The sequence below is a fragment of the Falco peregrinus genome, chromosome 5, assembly GCF_023634155.1.
Source record: "Falco peregrinus isolate bFalPer1 chromosome 5, bFalPer1.pri, whole genome shotgun sequence".
In the NCBI taxonomy this organism is placed as follows: domain Eukaryota; kingdom Metazoa; phylum Chordata; class Aves; order Falconiformes; family Falconidae; genus Falco; species Falco peregrinus.
The window spans coordinates 40082598-40104602 of NC_073725.1; the positions used below are offsets into that span (position 1 = coordinate 40082598).

Consider the following 22005-nt stretch of genomic DNA (forward strand, 5'->3'; position numbering starts at 1 on the left):
ACAGCGCTTTGGTAAATTAACTGCTATACCGAATTCAGGACCTTTTTCGCTCCTTAGCTGCACTGCCTCAAGGACATCCAAAGTTCTATCTGTATCTGTACAGAGTGCTACCTATTGTTTTGGAGACATAGCCATTTTCTTAAGTTCTTCACCAGATCTATCCCAATGATTGAGACTTGTTGAGATTAACCCTACAGTCTCCTCTAAGGAGGAACAAACTCAACTAGTGTGTGGTGTTTTGTGTTGTTCTTTGGATTTCGCTTGGTTTTTTAAAGTCTGGACTACTGCTGTCAACCACCCAAACCTCTCAAAACTGAATATACAGGGTCAACTATCCTATACTATAAACTACCACAGCTTGTGACTGATGTTTAACAAATATCGCTTCTAGTTTCTGCAACATTCTTCCTCCTGCAGCTCAAGCTTCACAGTGGTTTTCTTTTCCTCCATTCCAGTAGAGGAGCCTATTTTTGCAGATGTTCCCCAGGCAGAGGATTCCCTGTAGACTGTCTGTATCACTGCTGCATGAGCCAAAGGGCAGGCTGCAGATTCAGGAAGGCATTCCAGACTCTGCCAATCAGTTTAACAAGAGGATGAAAATTAACAGTTTTGAGTGACTGTTCAGACCCCTAGAATCACCTTCTCTGACATTAGTGTCATTTGCATAATAAAAAGTGCAGCATAGTTTTAGCATAACTGTCTCTGAATAACACAGTATTACTAACCCTATGAACAAATCAAATGAAAAATGCAAGTACTGACAAGCCTAGATAATAAGGGCCTCCTATACAACACAGCAGGTCTTGCAATATTCTTCTCCTAGACCACAGCTCCACTTAAAACCAAAGAAAAACCAACAGATTTCATCTGTACATCAGGCTGCATCCTCCATCCTTCTTTTTTAAGACAGATTTAAAAAGCTTGCTATTTGCTGATGATCTTCTATCCGCCTTTAATAACCATGAGTCTGCTAGCCAATTTCAACTAGATTAGTTTATCACATTCAAGAACAAACCAACTCCCCAAAATCAGTACTCTCACTTAAGAAGAAAAAGAAATATATTTTAATCAATATATAAGTGCCCACCCCAAGCAAACACCCCATCCCGCGTATTTTCTCTCGCCCAGTGTGAGAGTCAGTGCAGGAAGAGAACAGGAGCATGACAGTGACGGGATCAGGTGTTCAGGTGACAGAAGACATGCATCAGTAGGGAACTGCACTTGATTACTTCTGCTGCTCATAAAGCAGCTTGTTTCTGCTGTGAATTTTAATAATAATTAGGAAAAAGGAATCAATTTAGGTACTGAATATCAAAACAAGATTACCACATACCATACTTCTTACGTATTTCATCATGCTTCAGTTTTCTTTCATGTTTCCTGGAACAAATAAAGGTATCAGAATACAAATTACTGTTTTGAGCTGTAAGCAAAATGTAATTACATCTGAAAGAGACAACAGCATTTTTTGAAATTAGTATGAAATGACTAATCTCAAAAAAATCACTTTCAGTTACATAAAGTGAATATAGATAAAATGTGTATCTTTAAGATTCCCTATAACTTTTCACTAATCAATAATGTCAAAATAAGATTTATTTGCAAGCATATACAGAAAACACCAGTATTTTCTTTGAAGTAATGCATCCACATATATATGTACACATACACACAGAGGTATTCATCTATACATAACAAGCAAGGCACAATATTGGAAGATTCTCTGTTTTCCCAGCAAGGAGCATAACTGTAAAATTTAGCTATTAATGCAGTGTGTTTCAGAATCCTAATTCAACATATTACTTCTTTGTTTAACCAGTACAGCAAGTATAAGTGAAAACTACTAACTTCTAAGATCTAGCATGGTATCCATGCAGAGAATAAAATAATGTGCTATATGAAAATTGAATGCCTCTATGTCATCTAATTATAAGTCAGTTTTCAAGACTATCTAATATTGCCAAACAAATTATTCACGTAAACCAAGTGTCTGATCAGCCAGTTTCTTCTTCCCCTTCATCCTCTCCCCTTTTCAAAGGTTAAGGGAGGAAAAAAAATGAAGGAAGTTTAAATGGAAATCATTCCATCATTCCTCAGATAGTTCTCCTGTACTTCAAAGGGAGCATCTATTTTGCTTAGTTTAAAAGCAAACAAAAAGTTCCCACACAACTGTTTCACTAAGATGATCCAGGATCTATAGATTTTGATGAAAGGATAAAGTTTGGCAAAACAATGTTCCTCAGAAAAAAACCCAAGTGTTTGTTGCCCCTATCAAAATTCAGCCCAGCTAGACAAATTGTGACTTTTACCCAATTCTAATTTGCACATATTCAGCAGAAAGCTGCTAAGCACCGACAGCTTAATTCAGCAAAGATCCCATCTGCCCTATGCATATTCCATCTCCAAACAATTCTACTGCTAATCAGATCCTGTGTGTCCTCAGAAGCAATTATCTGCTTCCTACAGGATAAAGGGCTGAACTGGCCTTTCCCTGCAACTGCACTTCTGGAAAGCATGCAGATAAAAGCATGATTAAAAAAACCCCAAACAAGACAGACTCAAAACCCTCCACTACTATTTCCCCGAGATACCCACCTCCCTTACATTCCCTTTCACTATTAAGCCCAGGCAGCACAGAAAACAAAGCAACCTGGCCAAACCGCAGGAGGAAGAGGAACTGGGGAATCAGAATGATGAATTGGAGTTCATGTAGATGAAGGAAGTCAGGAATGAGAAGCTGGAGAACAGGAAGACAACTAGTCAAGCTTACCTACTGAGGGTAACCTGACCACAGTATTCTTGTTTTCTGTGTTGCGCAAGACGACAACATTACATAAGGCAAGGAATCTCAGGAAGAGAATAGAGAGATTCTGCTTAAAGCAGCCTTCTCCTGTATAAAATCAGACCTTATTTCTGTTTAGTTTCCATGTGGTATCATGTGACCTCAAAACAGGTTTTTTAGTGGTGGTACTAATGGCATGTTATTCACTGGTGTGCATGCTCTGTGTGAAATAATGGAGACACACTGCTGCAGTTTCAACTGAAATCCGAATACTTCAGCAGACAGTCTGAATCTGCCCTGAACACAGAAAGCACTAAATATCTGCAAAAGAAGGGTAAGGAGGGGGTGGGAAATTAGGCTGTGTAGGCTTTAAAATATTAGCAACACTTTAGGATAGTTCCCTAGGCTATTCAAAACAAAACTACCAAACATCTGAAATACTTACATTGTTTGAGTTTGAAGAGTAAAACCATTAATATTTGTGAAACATTCAAACTTTGACAGGCAGGCACGACTATACCATATCACTCATGACTAAATCCCTGCACAGTATATAAGGTTTAGGTATACATCAACTGAAAAGAATCAGATGCAATTCTGAACAGGCAGTCACTGAATCAGCCACCCAGAGGTGGCTTACTGCACTGTTCACACCTTACATCATGATCAACTGAAGCCACTTTACAGTCTTCTGAGTTGGTTCTGTTTCTTAATACTACTGTTATTACTTCATCTTCTGTATACTGAATTCTTGGCTCTTCATGCAAGTTGTCCCCACTGCTGTAGGCTGAGAAAGTATTTTTCCTAATACTAACAGTTCACATAATTTTCCATACTTGGTTCTTCACAAATGAACTTCAATCTTTTCTTTCTTGGCACGCCCCCTCCCTGTTCTCCCTTACCAGTATGCTACCAAGTTATACTTGGCAGTTTACATCATTCAAGATCTCATTGCTTTTCATTGTTTATAAACTCCTAACATACAAATCATGGTTTAAGTTATATAAATCTAACATATAAATGCGTCATGTATTTGCAGCTGTAAATAATTAAGGGGGTACAGAAAGAGACTCACTACTTGACACTACACTTAATTATTCTTCTTGTTAGAGCTGACATGAAGTCAAACAAAGGACTAAAGCTATGCAATAAGATACCTGTTTTCCTTCAGTATTAGTCAAAAACTGAATTCCAGGTTTCCTTCTCCTCCCGTCCCTCACTCTAGGTGCAAACCAGTGATTTTTAGCCTTCTCACAGAAGTGACAACTAGTTTCATGCTTGTGAAGACAAGCAAGAGGGCCAATGTCATTACCCTCACTCTTCACTCTAAGAGCCACCTAGCTATTCCAAAAAGACACTTCCTAAGTGTCTGTAGTAAACTGAATTTTAACACAAACACATTATAAACTTACAAAGCAGACTTTTACTGTATACCTGAAAAGCCAGAAAAAATACCAGTGCTGCAATTGTCTTGAAGCTTGCAAAAAATACTAAGAGTAACACACTGTGCAGCTTGGGCCTCCTTATTTGTTTTTACCATTCACTAATGGAATCATGAAATGAAGCTCCCGCTAGTCCTGTTCTCTTTTGCCAAGTGATCTTAACAGCTGTATATAACATAGCTGTATCCCACAGAAAAAAATACGACTGGAAAAAAACCCGTAACAGACCGACACAAGGTCAGTGCTGTGCCTATTTTCCTCCCATGCTATTTGTTTGAGTATCTATCCAACTGTTTCCAGAAACTATGTAAAGAACTTCACAGGTTGTAGAAAGGAAAGACCACACAGTACAATACAGCGTTTTCCTCTGCAGTTTGCTGGTCAGAAGTGGCTTGAGGCTACTAATCTGTTCGACAGACTACTGTTAGCAATTCATCCTCCTAAGGGCTTACAGGAAGCAAGCAGTAGGTAGGGCGAGGTGCTCTGGTTGCTGCAAGTGACCTACTCCTCCTGTTTTTCCAAAATCCCCCAGTCACACACACAACAAGCACGCATGTTCAGAACACGGGAAACACGCCAGAGCTGCTGCTAAGCTCTCTCCTGCCATTAGAACAGTTTCTCTGTTTCACAGACACATTCCTGAGACAGGCTAGAAAAGAGGGCTGCTTGCTCTAAGGCTGCAGCAATCACTCTTGACAGAGCAGTCTGCTCCCAGTGATCCTTGCTCCTACACCTAATTCAGGAACAGTGTTGGTCTTAGCTCTGCATTGCTAATTGCCCGGTGCAACACCACGCTCTGTGCGTGCACAGCAAACCCTACACTACAGAAGTATCTTCTGGACTTCCTACAGATTAACTGTACCAAGAATTTAAAGTTAATACACAAATCACAGTGGAAAGGTTATGGTATGCAATCATCTCCTATGCACCCGGTCATAAGCCTTTGATTTATAATAAACATAGGTAAGTGTTATTTACCTGAACAATGTAGCGTGTATATTTCACCACAAGGCACATTGTTTTGGCATAGAAGATTTGATATTCCTCACAGAACCCCCTCTCTTTAGAAGGGAACAAAAGCACTAAGGAGAAACATCACCTTCTCACCAGCACTCTGCCTGTTGCGCCGTGACTAGTTAGAAGTGGGTTAACAGGTGAAAAACTGCCCTTTTTTCTGATCCACTGCAAGTCTTCAACATCACTTATCCGATAACTGCGTGGTACAACTATGCTCGAGTACACTTCCTGAACTGGCCACCTACTTCTTGCCTTTCTGTGCACATTCAAGCATAACACTTCCAGCTCACAGATTAAGATGTTTATGAAAACATTCTCATCTACTCTGTTCTTGAATAAAGTCTGAATGTACCTTGAAACGGTGAAAGGGGAAGTAACCGCCTTCTACTCTGTCCCCAAATAAATGCTTTCTTTGCTTTTCTCCCATCCCTGGATTCATGTTATCCTTGCATCCTGTGGATCCCAGCAATCTTATAGACACAGGCTGAGACTGTTCACTGAACTCATCCAACATAATAGAAAGCCCTCAAAAAACCTCACAGAAATGTGAATAGCTTTCTGCAAAACAAATCTGGCATAGCATAGAGCTATGGAATGTTGTGCTTTGGCCATGAAAGAGACGTAGAGTATGTTCTTTGCATCTGCAGCTCACAGTTACATCAGAAGTAGAATGTCTTTACACAAAATCTAAAGGATTTTAGTAGCACCAATACACTTAAATATACATCTTTTCAAAACAGCAATTTTACTTCAACTACACTGAGATATATAAATCTCATCTTCCCTCTGCAAAAAGTTACTTTTAAGCTTATGCTTTCCTGAACAAGTACAAATACAGAATATACATTACTGCAGCAGTATGTCTGTACTGTTAAAAACAGAATTTGTGGGAAACAAAAACAATTGGGTAAGTTTAAGTGCTACCAAACTATTACACAGCTACCAGAAAACTGAAATAGATATATTAAACTGCCAGCACATAACAGCTTTTAAAACCAAAGTAAGTAAAAATTACAAAACCAAAACTAATCATTCAAGCTTCAAACTAAGTGAAGCTCTGAAAAATTCTTTGTTAAATGTCCCCATTGTATCCTATTCTAATTCCTTCTCTTGCCAAGAAGTTTAGGAATTTTGTACAGGGTTAAGGACATATCAATTTAACCCATTACAAAAGAATCTATTCTGCTTCCTAACATCACAGTGCCTACGTCAAAGCCATAACCGCTGTCAGATGCAGGGCAAACAACTGCTGTATTTGCTTGTATAACCTGGCAGTTCAGAACCAAATCACAGATTTACATGGAGTAAAGATGAGAGACTCTGCCACCTCCTGTCAGTCAAGACATGAGTGACAGTCACTACATCTGTAAGAGATCCTTATTGGCTCCCACTTTTGTGCTCAGTCAGAAACATAACAAGTTTGAGCAAACCAAGCACGTTTGCCTACCTGCCCTGTCTTCTTAACGCACATTTTTAAGAAGGAAACTTAATGTCTTCATGCAAAAGCTCCACAAGGGATCTCATCTGGAAGCATGCCTTGCTCCCTGCAGTCCCTGCTCACACTATGAACAATCTGTCTTCAGGAGAAAACAGCAGGCACTGGCAAGGCAGTGAAGGTGCCCACCTGTTACTTGGCAGCCAAGTATTTACAGAACATAACCAGGAAGCGGCAAATCCAAGGTCAATTTCCTTGTCAGTCTGTGGGGATTCAAACCCACACCAGAGAGCTCTAAGCTAGCATCAGTTTGGCTAGGACTCTCTTCTTGCCTTGCTGAAGCTAATCCACAACTGATCTCCGTAAAGACCACGAAAGGAAGCCTGATTCAAAAGGTACAACTGGGCTTGTACCAGGTATCATAGTCCTACCTACAAAATTTTTTTCTCTAAAGAATAATGTAAAAGCTATGAAGAATCACTAGAGAGCTAAGCTATAAAACTACATCTCAAGGAATACTGTTCTCACCGAGAAACACTGTATCGCTGCCGATTCCAGCACTTCTTTCTACACTGTGCTATAGCTTTAACAGAAAGGATGGAAAAGTGGAAATAAGTAGTCTAAAGTGAGATCTGAGCCAAAGTTTTCTATTTCCAAAAAATGTCTGATAGGTACCTCACTATCAACTTCTCTACCTTTGCAAGCCAGATTTCAAAAGGAAAAGAACCAGTTACCAAATGAATCCAAGGAGTGGTTTTTACCCCTGAATCCCAGCCTCACTTAGGCATTAACTCATGCCACAGACAAGAGTAGTCTAGGACAGACTAAGCAAGACTTCAGACACATCCCTCCTGTTTGCTCTTGGCTGGCACAGAACACTCCTAGTACCTGCCACAGTGAGCAACCACCTGTTCACTCTTTGATCACTTATGGAAATACAGGCTCCTAATCAGGTTCACAAATTGCACAGTAAGCATTGTAAAAACCTGACACTGTCATGCCTAACCTCACAATGCCTCTTTGTTTAGTACCCACATACTCCTTCAAAGTGCAGAATACTCCTTTATCACCACAAAGTGTACAGCTACATTATCAAGCTGTCAAGACTTACCTCTGAAGAGACTGTAGTCTTCGTTCCTCTTTCTTTCTAGCTAGCCATTCTTCCTCTTCATCTGGCTTACTTAAAAAAAAAAAAAAAACAGGAAGGAAAGAAAGCATAAGCGAAGAAAAAGTACTTTCGCTGCTAGGCAATCACTGTTTGGTTGTATGACTTATTTTCAAAAAGGATTTATAGTCTGACCTGAGATACCTCTTCACAGCCATATAAAATTTCATCGCTAAGTATAATTGACAACTTCATAGAATTATCCTTTCACATTTTATAATACCCAAATGCTTCACTCACTGTAGTAATGTGCCCTTCAGACTCCACGGGACAATTTAGAGCCTCTTAGGAACACGCTGCAGATCGTTTCAGAAGCAGGACTCCTACCTGCCATTTTCCCCACGTGTCACACCCATTTTAGAGTAAGTGTACTACACATGTACACTTAAGTCCATTGTTGCCCCCTGGAAGAAGATTGATGGTCTTAAGTCTTTGATGTCAGAGCAATTTATTTTTTTCAGCTACCATCACTATCCAATCTCAAGCTGCCCCCAGGAAAGCAGTCAGTGTGAACTATCTTGGCAGCTGTCTTCCCTGTTCCAGAACAAGCAAGGATTTACCCGAGTGCATCAACTGTGTGATTCTGGGAAATACTGAGCCTACACAATACATCTGAACTGTGCATGTGCAGATATGCCCTACTGAATGCAAGCACTTAAGCTCTGTGACCTGCCTTGGAGAAAGCTCAGCTTCACTTAACCATTAGATAGACCATGTAAGAATTACAGAACTCTAAAGCAAATGCCAAACTCTTTATTTATCTGGGGTTTTTCCTGACCGAATTAATGACAATTCTTCAGGATTAGTGAATGGACACCTGCCATGCTTCCCCAGCTGCTAATCATTTTTCAAAACTGAATGCACTATCTGAAGATGTTTGATATGAATATTTACAATATAACACACCTGCTAACAGAGAAATAACAGTTGTAGTACCACACATCTGCAGCAACCAACATACAAGTTAAGCAAGAGTGACATCCAGTGGTGAATTACAGCACGTCAAATGTTTTACCAGTTCTGGTGTCAGAATTGTAAATCTGAACTGGAATTTTCCATCTGCTCAATCAGTCCATGAGTCTCTGAATATCTTAGTCATTTAACTAAAAGCCAATAATTCAGAATCCATGTAATGTTTCACATACAAATCTTCTAGTTCCTCTGCTTCCACATACAAAACCCAGAAAAATCTTGGGGACTTTTAGCAGCAGGAAACACATGGAACAGCTCACCTTTATCGGGAAACAACACTAGACCCTTCTGTAAAACCAGTCAATTCCCCATGTTAGCCTGTCCAGGAAAATCAGAAGCTCCCATTCTTGGGGACCCTTCTGCAAAACTACTTTATTAGAGACCTCTGTGTATTGTAACTCTGCAAATAGTCTCACTTCGCACTGGTGTTGCAAAATATAAAACCATCAAATAAATAAAACGCTGGTACAGGATTCGTAAAATATATTTCTTCCCTACAGTTAAAAAAATTTACATATCTTCTGGTTTCTAGACACTTTGAAGCAATTGAGTTTTGCTTCAAAATTCAGAAAGTCTGAAATTATACAAATTTAAAAGTAGTTGTTAAACTAAAGAAGTCAGACAGTCTATTTAGCATAGTTTCATGAATAGTTATACCTGAAGTACATGGAACCAGACTCTTAAAAGTCCAAATACAAGATTTAAAAAATAATGAACTGAAACAACACACCAACAGTTATAGGATTCCTGTGGTAGGGATGGACTCTGGTAAGCCAGCTATTTTACTGTTGTGGGGATTAATGCACCTAAGTACTCTCCATGTTCAAGGAAAAGATAAGCGATGGCTTCTTAAACACGGAAACCCCACAGCTGAAAAAAAAAACCCAACACCTAGAAGAAATGCTGATGCTTCTGCAAAGCAAGGTTAGACCCAAGATCTGAGACAATACATCTAGAGTCAGTAAAACAGATTAATACAGCATTTCTACAATTTTTCCTTCTTCCAATTCATTAAAAAACAAAGCTTCTTTTGTGGAAAAGGAATCCCCAAAACCAAGGAAACTGAGCAAAAGAATTCCTGCTGAGAATCAGTGGTTTTAAAGCCAGTAATATATCAGGCTTCAGTGTAATAATACATCCTGAAATAAGCTGGACCCCACTCTGACAAGACCTTTAAATCCTCTAAGCGTCAGAAGATTAAGCTTGACACCTTTGGAGTCCTGGCATAAGATGACTTTCAACTAAACCTCTATTTTTAGAATTAGATGTTACAGTACTGATTGACAACTTAGCTACTAAAACTGAAGTCTGGCACAAATCTCTCTTTCACAGGAATCAAGCTTTATTTGTTGGCATGTCAGCCACAGGGGACTAGCTCAGTTCTTCTGCAGAGGACATTGGCAGATCTTATGTAAAATCTAAAACAGTTCTATATGGCTTCAGGGCTTATCAGCACAGGGCTAAAGTGTTATCAATTTTTGCACTGAGACAGATTTGGTAGACCAATCTACCAGCAAAACAGGTGCATGCATCTTCCTCAGGGAAGAGAGAAGGGAATGAAATGTTACAATTATTTTCTCCTTTCTTAAAGCCACAGATGGACCATATTTCTCTGGCTTGAAGGTCAGCACTAAACACTGTACAGCTGTGGAAACTCTTTAAAAAACCATCAAACAAGAACAATTAATCACAGGTCTTTGAAACAGTACAGAAAGTATTTCAGATCAAGAAGTAAGGTCCACATTTTGTGTACACAAGCACTGAAGGACAAAAAGAACAGTGCTAGCTGAAACTACACTGCCCAGAAACCCAGACTCTAAAACTTCAGCGATAGAAGGAAGCATATTGTGGTGTCCCAATAAACAGGGCTTTCCGGGTATGTCATTAAGGAATAAACACTGATCACTTCACATGGCAGGACTGACTCACTTTTTTCAGCTCCTCATCAACTATTTCCCTCCCTTTGAAGGATATTCACCAGTTGGAGGACTTGTAAAACTTTGCCATTACTGGCTTACTTCTGCAAGATCTAAAGAACATTTAAGTTTTTCAGTATTACTTTACTTGAAAGTAAGCCACTTTTAATAACTTAGAGCAAAAAAACATCATCTTACATTTAGATTTTGTGGACTTGGCAAAGGCAGCTAATCACTTAGACACTGTCTGCTGACAGATCCTAGGGCAAACTCTGAAGCATGGACACCAAGTGCTGTAGAACACTTGCGCAGTTACTCGTTACCCACCTGGTCCCTTTTTGCTGTAACATGAGCTTGCCTTGAATGAAATTATTTGTTCTGTTATCACAAAAAGCAAGTATTTATTTCATGAAATATTTCATGTCCACTCTTAATAAGGAAGTGTAAAATGTAGAAGGGTAAAGCAATAGCTTAAAGAGCACATCTGTGATGGTATCATAACATCACTTCAGTGTCATTCCAGCATAATTTCCAGGGTCATAGTACCATCACTAATCACCTCTTTCTGTTATGTCTCAAACAAATAAAGCAAAGTGACCAAAATTGCTTCCAAATGAAAAGATTCTTAGTATAGTGGAGAGTAAAAATTGTAGGTAGGTAGGGAACACCAGCACTCAAAGTTAGTACAGGAAACAAACAGACGTATTTACCTCCTGGAACGCCTTCTGCAGTAACAGCAGTAACAGCAACAGACTGCTACAGACACCAGAATGAGTCCAGCTACAACAGCTATGGCAATAATCAAAGCCTCAAAGTTTACTGAAAAATATGAATATATTCAATTTGTTAGACTCCAGTATTAACATTTTTTTTTCTGATAATTATTCCCCTCCTTCCCAAGCAGTTTTTCATCTCTGTATGCACAAAAAACCCAAACACACAATTCTGTGCAACTACCCCAGTTTAAACTCACCGTATCACATTTGATTTTTGCTGCTATGCATAATCTACACTGAACAGATATTACGTAAAGTTACTCTTTACATATACCAAATTATTAAAAGTCACCCTGTAATATTTGATGTTATCTACTGGTGTGATTCCACAGTTCTGTTCTCTGTTTTTAGCCAATGTACAGCATGAACAAAAGTCACATAGATTCAGCAACAGTGTACACACATCACATGTAGCAGAGAAAGAGCAAAATGAAGTAAGATGAAAACGTCAGAGGATTTGAAAAAGCAAATATAAAACTCCCCATAAAACTTCCTAAGTCATCATCTACGTCCAACGATTAACAAATGGGGAGGGGAGTATTATTTTAAAAGCATACACTGTAACAACTATAGCTGGTCTAAACCAGGACAGGACTGCATTCATAAAAAAGGAATCAGAAACCTGATGTCCTAGGGGGGGAAAAAAAAAATAAAATTGAGGCCCAAGAAGAAAGCAAAGTGGGATGACATAAGCAAAGCTAGATGCAACTTTGAGGAGTTCTGTAAAGGGCAAAATGAAATCAAGGAAGTTGTTACAACAGTGATAATGAGAACTAAACACCTCTCCCCACACTGTCTATTTTAAAGCATGATGGGGTGAGGGGGCAGGGAAGCTGTCTCTCCTGTCTTCTCCCACATAAATCCCTCTGAACTCTTACCAGATTCATCAGCTTCATGCTGCTGTAATAATACAAAGTACCTGCACATACACTTTTTACTGCTTCAGGGTACTAGTGGTAAGAATCAAATTTAGAAAGTGAAGTTCAGAGGGTCCGCCCTCTCTAATCGCATGCACAAACCAAAGAGCCCATTACTTTTCTACAGGTCTCACCAACTCATGTCTGGCCAAGGAATATCCTTCACAGATCTTGCCAAAGATTAAATCCCAGCAAATATTTTTGCTTCTGTGTTATAACTTACTTGGTACAGTTTATAATACAGATTAATATACAGTTTCTACTTACAATACAAAAGTATATTCTGAACATGTAAATTCTCAAAGTAACATGTTTCACTATACCACATTCCTCACTCTGTTACTTCCCTGCAGGTTCCAAGGAATTAAATATACTCCATTCAGTGAAGTAAAAACAAAAAATTGTTTTAATCTCCATTTTAAAGTATACTATTTAATTGAAGCAAAAGAATATATTTTGAACCTATTAAAGTGCAGAAAGACTGTCAGTTTTCAGTCTGCATTTCTGTCTCCAGTATTTTATTTGCTGACTATTCATGAAAACCAATACTTTGTATTACATTGCTTCTACAGTGTTCTTTTTTCTTCACTGCTGCTTAATAATCTGTCAACATATCTTATTCCATATAAAATTGTAACTGGGAGCCAGTCATTTGTTTTTGACTTTGAGAGCTACAACATTCACCTTCATTTTCAGCAACAGTCATCTCTTCATTTTATTCACAAAAAGAAAAAAACATCACCATGCTCACAAGGTAATTAATTTTCTTGCTGTGTCTGAAGGGGACAGTCTCAGTAAGACTATATATTCTCATGGCATGCTGCTGCATATAATTTGTAAAAAAAAATAATCTATTACAGTGATGCATATCTGGGGGTTTTTGGGTTTTTTTACGATTGGGTTCTTTATTCTTTTCCCACTTTTACTTTTTTTGCTGAGCGTGCTCCATTACAAAGTTTTAATTCTGTGTTTAAGCGACATTCCATCTAGAAAGAAACAGCACCCAAGGTAGAAGCCATTTCTATAGCAGGAGTAAACTGCCAAGAACACCCTTAGATACCAGTAACCACTGCTTTGCAAAAGGACATGCATTTCTGTGCTGCGTGTGGCTGAAAGTTAGCGTTCTTCATAGCAGCTGGTATGATGCCATGTTTTGCACTTCTGGCTAAAACAGTGCTGATCACACACCCATGTTTTCACCATCTTGAAGAGCATCAAGATTTTCTTTCCCCCCCTTCACTCCATTCCTCCCAGAGAATAGGGCTGGAGGTAGGTAAGAGACTGAAGAAGTCAGGAGGGGAAAGTACCAGAATAGCTGACCCAAACTGACCAAGGGGGTATTCCACACCATATGATGCCATAATCAGCAATAAAACCCAAGGTAAAGGAAAAAGTAAGTGGAGGGGCTATCTGGCTTCCAAAGTGACTATTGTTTAGGAACTGGATGGGCATCTGTGGGCAATGGTAAGCCATTTCCTTTACTTGGTCTTTTTTTGGTTGTTTGTTTTGGTTTTTTCCTCTCCTCCTTTTTCCTTCACATACTAAACTGTCTTTCTCTCAATCCATGAGTTGTTCTATGTTCTTTCCCCATCCTGCTGGGGCCAAGGGAGGAGGGGAGTAACCAGCTGTGTGGGCACTTAGCTGTTAGCAGCAGTCAAATCCCCACACTTCCAGAAAAAGTCTGCTAAACATTTCATAGTACCAGCATTTACTAATACTGAAAGCCCGATTTCCAAAAAAAAAAAAAAAAAAAGCTTTCTCAGTGAAATTACATACCTTCTATAGCTCTAAAATCTACAAAAGCCTAAGCATAAATGCTTTCTCTCAAAAAACAAAGCACAGAGCCCTTCAGCTAAGAACTAAAGAATTTATAAAGTTCTCCTGTACTCTACAATCTAGTCCCTCTGTTTGCAGAGTTTATATGAAGTGGTAGTGTTCAGAAATTTGCACACTCCATTTTTATAGCAAAAACCTATTGCTACTCTAATTTAGACTAATCTCACTGCACTGTGTTAACTTTCTTCTAATTCTCAGCTAACAGCCAGGGATAGCTCATCCCCACTTGTTCGTCCTTTAGCCTCCTGGTGTTCACAAACAAATACAGGGAAAGCAGCAAGCCTTTGCCTTGCTGGACTGAAGCTGTCATTTCATATGACCGATATCTTATTTATTTTCTGTTCCAGTCTAGTTTGACTTCAGATCTGTACATAGAGTGTTGCAGAAATAGCTCTAAAGACTTCACCCCAACGGCACCACATGCACTGTACTATTTTGTAATGCAACATGCAAAGCAAAAAGAAATCTAAGAACAATTAAATGATGCAGTACTGCAATCTACAGCAGCACACAGCAGCTTCCTTTTTAACCTTAACTGTGTTGCCTTCAGCACCCATAGACCATTTTTTTTTTCAGTTGTTTAAGCAAAAATATTTGGGTGGCTCCATTCCTGTGGTATTGGTTCACTGCTGCCACTGGACTATACTATACAAATTGTGGATCCAGGCATATCATTCAACATTTTAAGAAGTTTTAGAAAGGTAAGAATGGGCACCATTTGTCAAGAGGTAAACTACCTTATTTCTTTGTACCTCAGAAGTATGGTTTAAGAAACAGGTGAATCCTGACTATGTACATAAAACACTCTGAATATTCCAACATCACTGGTTCCCAGTCTAGACTTTACTGTCAACAGAACTTCACTACATAGATGTTTTAAAGCCACTGGATCAGCATAACTACACTGGTTGTTCACAAAGGACCCTTAACAATAACTGTAAGCCCAGAAGATTAGAGATCATAATCATAACCACTGCCCCCTCCCCTGACCCCTCCGAATAAATCACCAGGAAATAGCTCTAGTAAACTGTAGTCTTACTTTAATCATACTCATAAATAATTCTCTACAGCAAAAGCAGAATTAGTACCTACTCCAGCAAACTCCCCATCGAGCATTTGAAAGGGAACATAATGAAGACGGTGGAAGAATGCTTCTTACAGGGTAATCAATACAAGTGTTGTTTGTGTAACACCAAAGGCACTGTGAAAAAGAAACAAAAAAGCCAAATTACTGATCTTCAAAAACAGTTTACAATTTAGTGCTCCTGTCCACACAGAATTCTTAAATGAATACAATACTGTACAGATATATTGAAAGTGTTTTGTAGTGTAAAACCTACAGAAGTCCTGGTACAATTCCTAAGTAAGCCCAAACTGAATCGTGAGTAAGTATATTTTGTACTTACAGGTAATAAACATTTACACTAGCCTGAAAACATTTGGGAACATATTGAGGTACTTCGGATACCTGATGATAAAGTGGCTTTGGGTTTAGAATTACTGAAATTAACAAGAAATACAAAAACAGGAAGCCAACTGTTCATAATCTTAACACACCTGGTAACTTTAAAGAATAGAAATACACCTACAATCTTACTTCAGCCCTGTATCGTGACTATCAACAGAAAGAAAACAAAGAATCCTTACAATTCTACAGGAGATTTTGCAGCAAGGTAGTAGAAGATAAAGCCTTATCCAACCTGTATCGCAAAGTACACTGGGTACCTTACTTGTGCACACTTACATATCTGGGTATTTTTTAAATTTAGACTTTCTTACATGTATTATAGTTACAATACCAGCACAACATTTCTGCTTTTTATGCCACCACTAAGCATCAAGCATAAGGTTTGGGTTTTGTCTGTTAAAGTAAATGCTCCTTCAAAATTCCTTTACCATACAACTCTGCCAGTGAAGAAGCTGTGGATAACATTAAAAAAAAATCCTTGACAGAACAGGGTGTTTCAGGATTCATTATAGAAATAGAGATGTTCTTGATAGTACTGTTAGATAAAGAATAGTTCCTGGATGAGCTGTTTTACATCCTCAATTGCATAAAGTCTGTTATCTTGCTCTAAAGGGATAGAAAACGTTAAATACAAAGGAAACTGTTTTGTAGTAGATACTGCTCTCTTGAAAAGAGTGAAGAGACAAGAAAAATACATTCATATTTTGTAGCTGGTAGACTGTACAAGTCAAACATACCCACAAAGACACATCAACAGAAATAATTAAGAATGTAGAATAATCTTTGCAAAAAACCAGCCCTCCTAGGTTTTCATTTTAATCAAGGATGTTAGATAAGAACATGCTTATTTTTGTTGGATCAATTATTTAATAAGAATTAACAGTTCTAAAATAATGACTATGAAGGGGCAGACTAAAAGTCATTGTTAAACTTTGTTCAAATGTAACATTGAGCCTGTTTTGAGTAGGAGGCCGGACTACACAGCTCATGAGGTCTCTTCTAACCTGAATGATTCTATAATGCTGGTGACAACTACAAATACAGAAAGGCTGACTGCATCCTCTTATCTACTGCTACTGCATCTAACCACTAAAACCATGAGTAGCCCAAAAGGCAGTATCTGATACAGCTACTGATTGGTGCAGAGGCTAAAGGAAAAAAAAAATATTTCAATCGAATCATTCCCAATTCTAAAAATTGAACTAATTGTCAAAATCAAGTCAGAAAAAAAAAAGCCTAAATACTCAAGGGTGATAACCTTAACTTCAACACTCATCTACATAACCTAAAAATTGAAGACAGAAGATATTCTGTTTGGATGTCAATCATATCCTCCACAGAGTATGCCAGCAAGCATGTTCACATTCTGATAGATATCACTGACTTTATTTTAGCAGTCTCACATGGATAATGAGGTACAATACGATTTAATTCAGTCCATACTCATTTTAAGGACATACTCTCACTATTAAAAGAGGTAAGATAGTAACTATGAACACAAAATGAATGCTTCTTTCTCTATAATCGGATGTATGCAAGTGACTGTTATCCCCACCTTTCCTTCAAAAAAATGGACTGTATTTCTTAATCATGATTTCCTATAGCAGCTGTTAGGTCCTTTTTTTTTTTTTTTTAAATGCTTAGCTTGCCTAAAATCCATTTTCCACAAGAACTTAGGTTCCATACACTTGTTATTAGGACAAAGATGAAAATGACAAAAATAAATAGCTGAGGGGAAAAGCATGTTGGGAGACTACTCAGAAGCTGAAGATGACACTTTGGAAAACACTCCAGAATGCTGAGGTTCTGCACATGCACACAGATTCTAGAATGTAGTCTTATCTTTTACTAGTACTTGTGCTAATGTATTTTGTTTTACACAGTCATATGGAGTTAAAGGGAAAGCTCTCAAGATGTTAATCAATAGGTATTTACACATTATCTGTTACCAGATAGAGTTCACAAATTTCAATACACCTGGTAATCTACTAGTTATACCAGTAAATATTTCTTTGAGGTAACCACACTGAGTTTCAGGATTCAACAGCTCTAACCAAACCCCTTATCTTTTATTTTTTAATGTATCATATTGTAAGGAATGAGATGTTACACCAACAGCACACCTCTAAAATCACCACTCAGGACTTATTGATAAAAACATGAGAAAATAAGTATTCATCAGTTCTAAAGACCAAGACAATTATAATTATGATAAACAAAATTTAAGCCTTTTGAATTAGAATTCTATTTAACTGCAGTAAATTACTACATTATGGTTTGTTTGGAATTGTTTTTATCTATTTATCAAATGTTTAATTTTTCTTTTTATCTGCTATCTATAGTATCACCAGTATGAAAACCAGGGTGTTTTTTTCTACTGAAGCAAGTAAACAAAGTAATTCAGCAATGTGTTGCTTCTGTATTGCTCACACAAATGCTAATATGTCCTCTGTAGCCTTTTCTTTAAAATGTATGTGCAAATTGTCTGAATCAAGTCTAAACTCCTTTCTTCAAGGTTAACACTGATGCTATTGAAGCAGCTGCCCTAAATCATCCATCAGTCACTGGTTTGACATTCCAAAAATGATGTATCTATAACTCTGTTAGTGTCTTCAGTACAAAAACACAGCTAAAGTATTTATTTCTCTCCCAAGGAGAACACAGAACTCTCAGGTTGCACTCATCTATCTGCAGCAGCAGCACTTATTTGAAGTGACAGTCACACCAGTGGTAGGGCTGCACATCTTTAATGACCCATATTTTCCATTTCCTACTTTATACTTTTGAAGAAGAGTTCTTTACACAATGCCATGCTTCTGATGACAAACATACAGGTCCGATAACACACAGTAACTGTATCAGTACAAGGCAATTACTATTTTTTCCCTTAAAAAGCCAAGAGATGCATAAAAAAGGATGGAACAGGTAAGTTCAGATATTTCTCAATTTTCCCTTGTGAGAAAGTTTTGTAGTAGCTTATGAAACTTAGATTCCTGAAATACTTCTTTTCAGTGGCATCTGAAGTAGAATTCAGGGCAATCTCTCACTTCAGATGTGGAAGTTTCTTCTACTCTGCAGAGACAGACACCTTTTGCATACATACTTATCACAAACCTTACTGTGAAGTTAAAAAGGTTTCCAGTAAGGGACAGAATAGGGGCTGGGGGAAATCTATTGTTTTAGTGTCTACCTTATTGCAATCTCTTTGGAAGTCTGAACACTTTGCTACCAGAATGGTGACCTAGCCTGGCAGTCTTGAACACTTATGGTCTGATGTAGTCAGTGGAGATGCCGTGTCTGAACACCTACAAAGCACTGATCCAGTCTACCTCAGTTAAATGCACTGCTGGGGGCATCTCCAGAGAAAGGCATTTCTAGTTTATTTACATTAATTTCCTAGTTCTCCTATTCAGCGTACAAGAAATGCAAGGCGTTTTAGCCACATAAGATTCAGTTTATCTAGCCCTTTCATAAGATGGAAATTTACCTAAGTGCTGTTTGCAAAATGAGGATGAGTCTAACCCAGCAGCAACATCAGCTTGCTCAGTCACACTACGGAAGCACTGAGCACACGCCAAAACTGGAAGCTCAGATTCTACAGAGTCTGTCCTCTCCAGACAAAGGAGAGGAACACCGTGAGTGAAAAATCATGGAGCAACCCTGGCAAAGTGAAAGCACACTGGCATCCAGTGTGACAGAGGGGAACCAGCACACCAGCTGACTACCATTTAAAAAACCAACAGATAATAGAACTGACTGATCTCGACTTCCTCTTATGACAGGTCATTTGACTAGATTCACCACTAAGAACAAAACCAAACCCCCACCAAACAGCCAGACAAGCCCTAACAATCCTATTTGATATTAAGTGGAAAAATCATCAAATTTTCATCAAATAAAAAGGATGTTAAAAATCTTACCGAAACATTTTTTAAGCATTCTTCACAGGACCTCTGAGAAAACTCTGAGCATGCTAGAAAGAAAAAAAAACAAAAACAAACCACAAATCACAAAGATTCTGTATTTATTTTTACTCAGTAACACCAACCATTTAACATTATGTTTAGCTTTTCCCCCCCCTACTTCTAGATAACAAACAACAATTTTGACTGAAGTAATGAAAGTGCAGTAATTCAATTCCATACAGGAGAACTGTAGCAGAGATATGAAGCATTTAAGTATGAGCTCTGGCATAGTTAGGGAAACAAGTCAAGCTTACCCTTAACTTCAATTTGCTTTCTCCAAGGACAACATAGGAGATGTAACCCAAGAGCCTCCCTGTAACCTCTGCTGAAATTCTAAGACTTTTCACTTCCACTTAGAGAACATTCCAAGTTTTGGAAGCCTAGCGAAAGCTCGCCCTTGCCTAGGGTTGGTCCTCATCCCATAGATACTAACCTTTCTCTGGGGCAAAAAAGTTTAAAGATAAAGCTGTCCAAGTAACATGATTTTAAACAAGTACTTCCAAACATAGGACACAAAGTTATTTTGTAGGACATCAACAAGAACTCTAACAGAAGTCTGAAAAGCCAAATGATACAGGAATTCATATTTTCATTGGATTTTTAAGAACATTTTCTATCCCCCAAAAAGAAAATATTTACTGGTGTTCACATTCCCAGAAGTTTCTAGCCGAAGGCTATGACTCATTGAGAAATACTGCATGCTTATTGTCTTAAGACCAGTCTTTCTTATCCACAACATCGACAATCCGTTGCCCACAGGACTGCATCCATGAACCACTTGACAGATGAGGGGGAGTCTCCTCCCCAGGTCTGAATCTGGATCTTTCTTCCAATAATTGTAGTTCCTATGATCATTTTTAATACTATTTAATGAAACTAACTTTTTATTATTTCAACTGATAGTATAAATACAATGGGAAAATGTCTCCAAATCAGGAATCCAGTTCTACTTTTAATGGACAACTGCGTTAGTCACAAGCAGGTATCAATCTGAGGTAAATTGGCATGTTTTGAGACCACCATGTATTTCAGTATTTTCATAATTCAGTATTATACTTTCTGGTACTAGTTTTCAAAATTTTAGGTACCAGCATATTTAGCTTTAATTAATATATCCATATAGAAAAAACACTTATAGCTTATCTAGTACGAATTAACATTGTTACCAGTACCAATTAAAGGAGAAAAAGCCTAAGTGTAAGGCCCATGTACCAATTCATGGGAAAACCCCGTGAAAAGCAGATTCAGAAATAGCTCTCAGTTTAAACTCAAGAACTTTCAAATGGGATTATTCCACATGGAGTACCACCATGCTTATTATAGGAATACTTATTTACATTTTCAATTTAAGACTTAAACACCAAAACAAAGCAAAATTCCAAACATAAATTAGCAAGGTACTGTCAGAAGCATGCAAGTACACCAAGGACTTCTGAAAATGTGGTTACATTTTCAGTAACTGAACCATCTACAGCAAAGTGAAAAAATTTAACATTCCTTCGATTCCTATCAAGGGTTATCTCATAAGCTTTTCATGCCCGACATACTACAGCAGATAACCTATACTGGCATCTAAGCGAAAGACAGGGGCTTAAATTATTAAAAAAATTGGACTTATTTATGCTTAAAAACAGTATAAAAGTCTTAACGAAAATACTTCAAAATACATCATCACAACATGTATCTCAAGAATCAAAACATCTTTATGTACTGCTGCCACAGAATTTAACATTATTATGAGTGACGGAAAAAAACTGTATTTTTTTCCATTCTGCTTTCTATTTTTCTCTGGGTCACAGAACTTAAAAGATACATAAATCTGCCACTAGTTAGGGTGTTCTCGACAAGAACAGAAGATAGAACAAAACACCTCTCAAACTGGGAACAAGAAAACCCTAAATATCCTTTCCAAACCACTTCGCTAAAGCATTGTGTACCTGCATATTAAACAAAAACAGCTTTGGATTTTTTTATTATTATTATTCAAACAGATATGAAGTTGACAGTCTCCCTCTGGTATTTCAAGGGATTACTGTATTATCTTTATTGGGCAAAAATAAATGTAAGCCGTAACAGCACTATCAACAAAAATTCCCATTGTATTTTAAACACTATTTATCAAACATAACCATTCCTCCTATACTAGTATATAACATCAGCATTAATCACTTAATATGTAATAAAATCAGAAATTATTTTTACATACTGTGGGAAATGCCACCTTGAGGGGGTGAATTAGAGAAAATTGGGTCCCAATAGAAGCACAGTATTACAGAAAGCTTTTTTAGGGTAAAATACAGCTATTGCCTTCAGG

The 22005-nt window shown here is 37.9% G+C and overlaps 1 protein-coding gene across 1 annotated transcript in view; it reads right to left on the bottom strand.

Moving 5' to 3' along the window:
- Positions 1 to 22005, bottom strand: part of LOC106113026 (pituitary tumor-transforming gene 1 protein-interacting protein-like) — a 34402-nt gene that overhangs the window by 7097 nt on the left and 5300 nt on the right. The window contains exons 3-7 of the mRNA XM_055803802.1: positions 19647 to 19699; positions 15351 to 15459; positions 11440 to 11548; positions 7788 to 7856; positions 1334 to 1380 (exon numbers count right to left, since the gene is read on the bottom strand). Coding sequence (XP_055659777.1) covers positions 1334 to 1380; positions 7788 to 7856; positions 11440 to 11548; positions 15351 to 15459; positions 19647 to 19699 — 387 coding nt within the window. The remainder of the gene's footprint in view (positions 1 to 1333; positions 1381 to 7787; positions 7857 to 11439; positions 11549 to 15350; positions 15460 to 19646; positions 19700 to 22005) is intronic.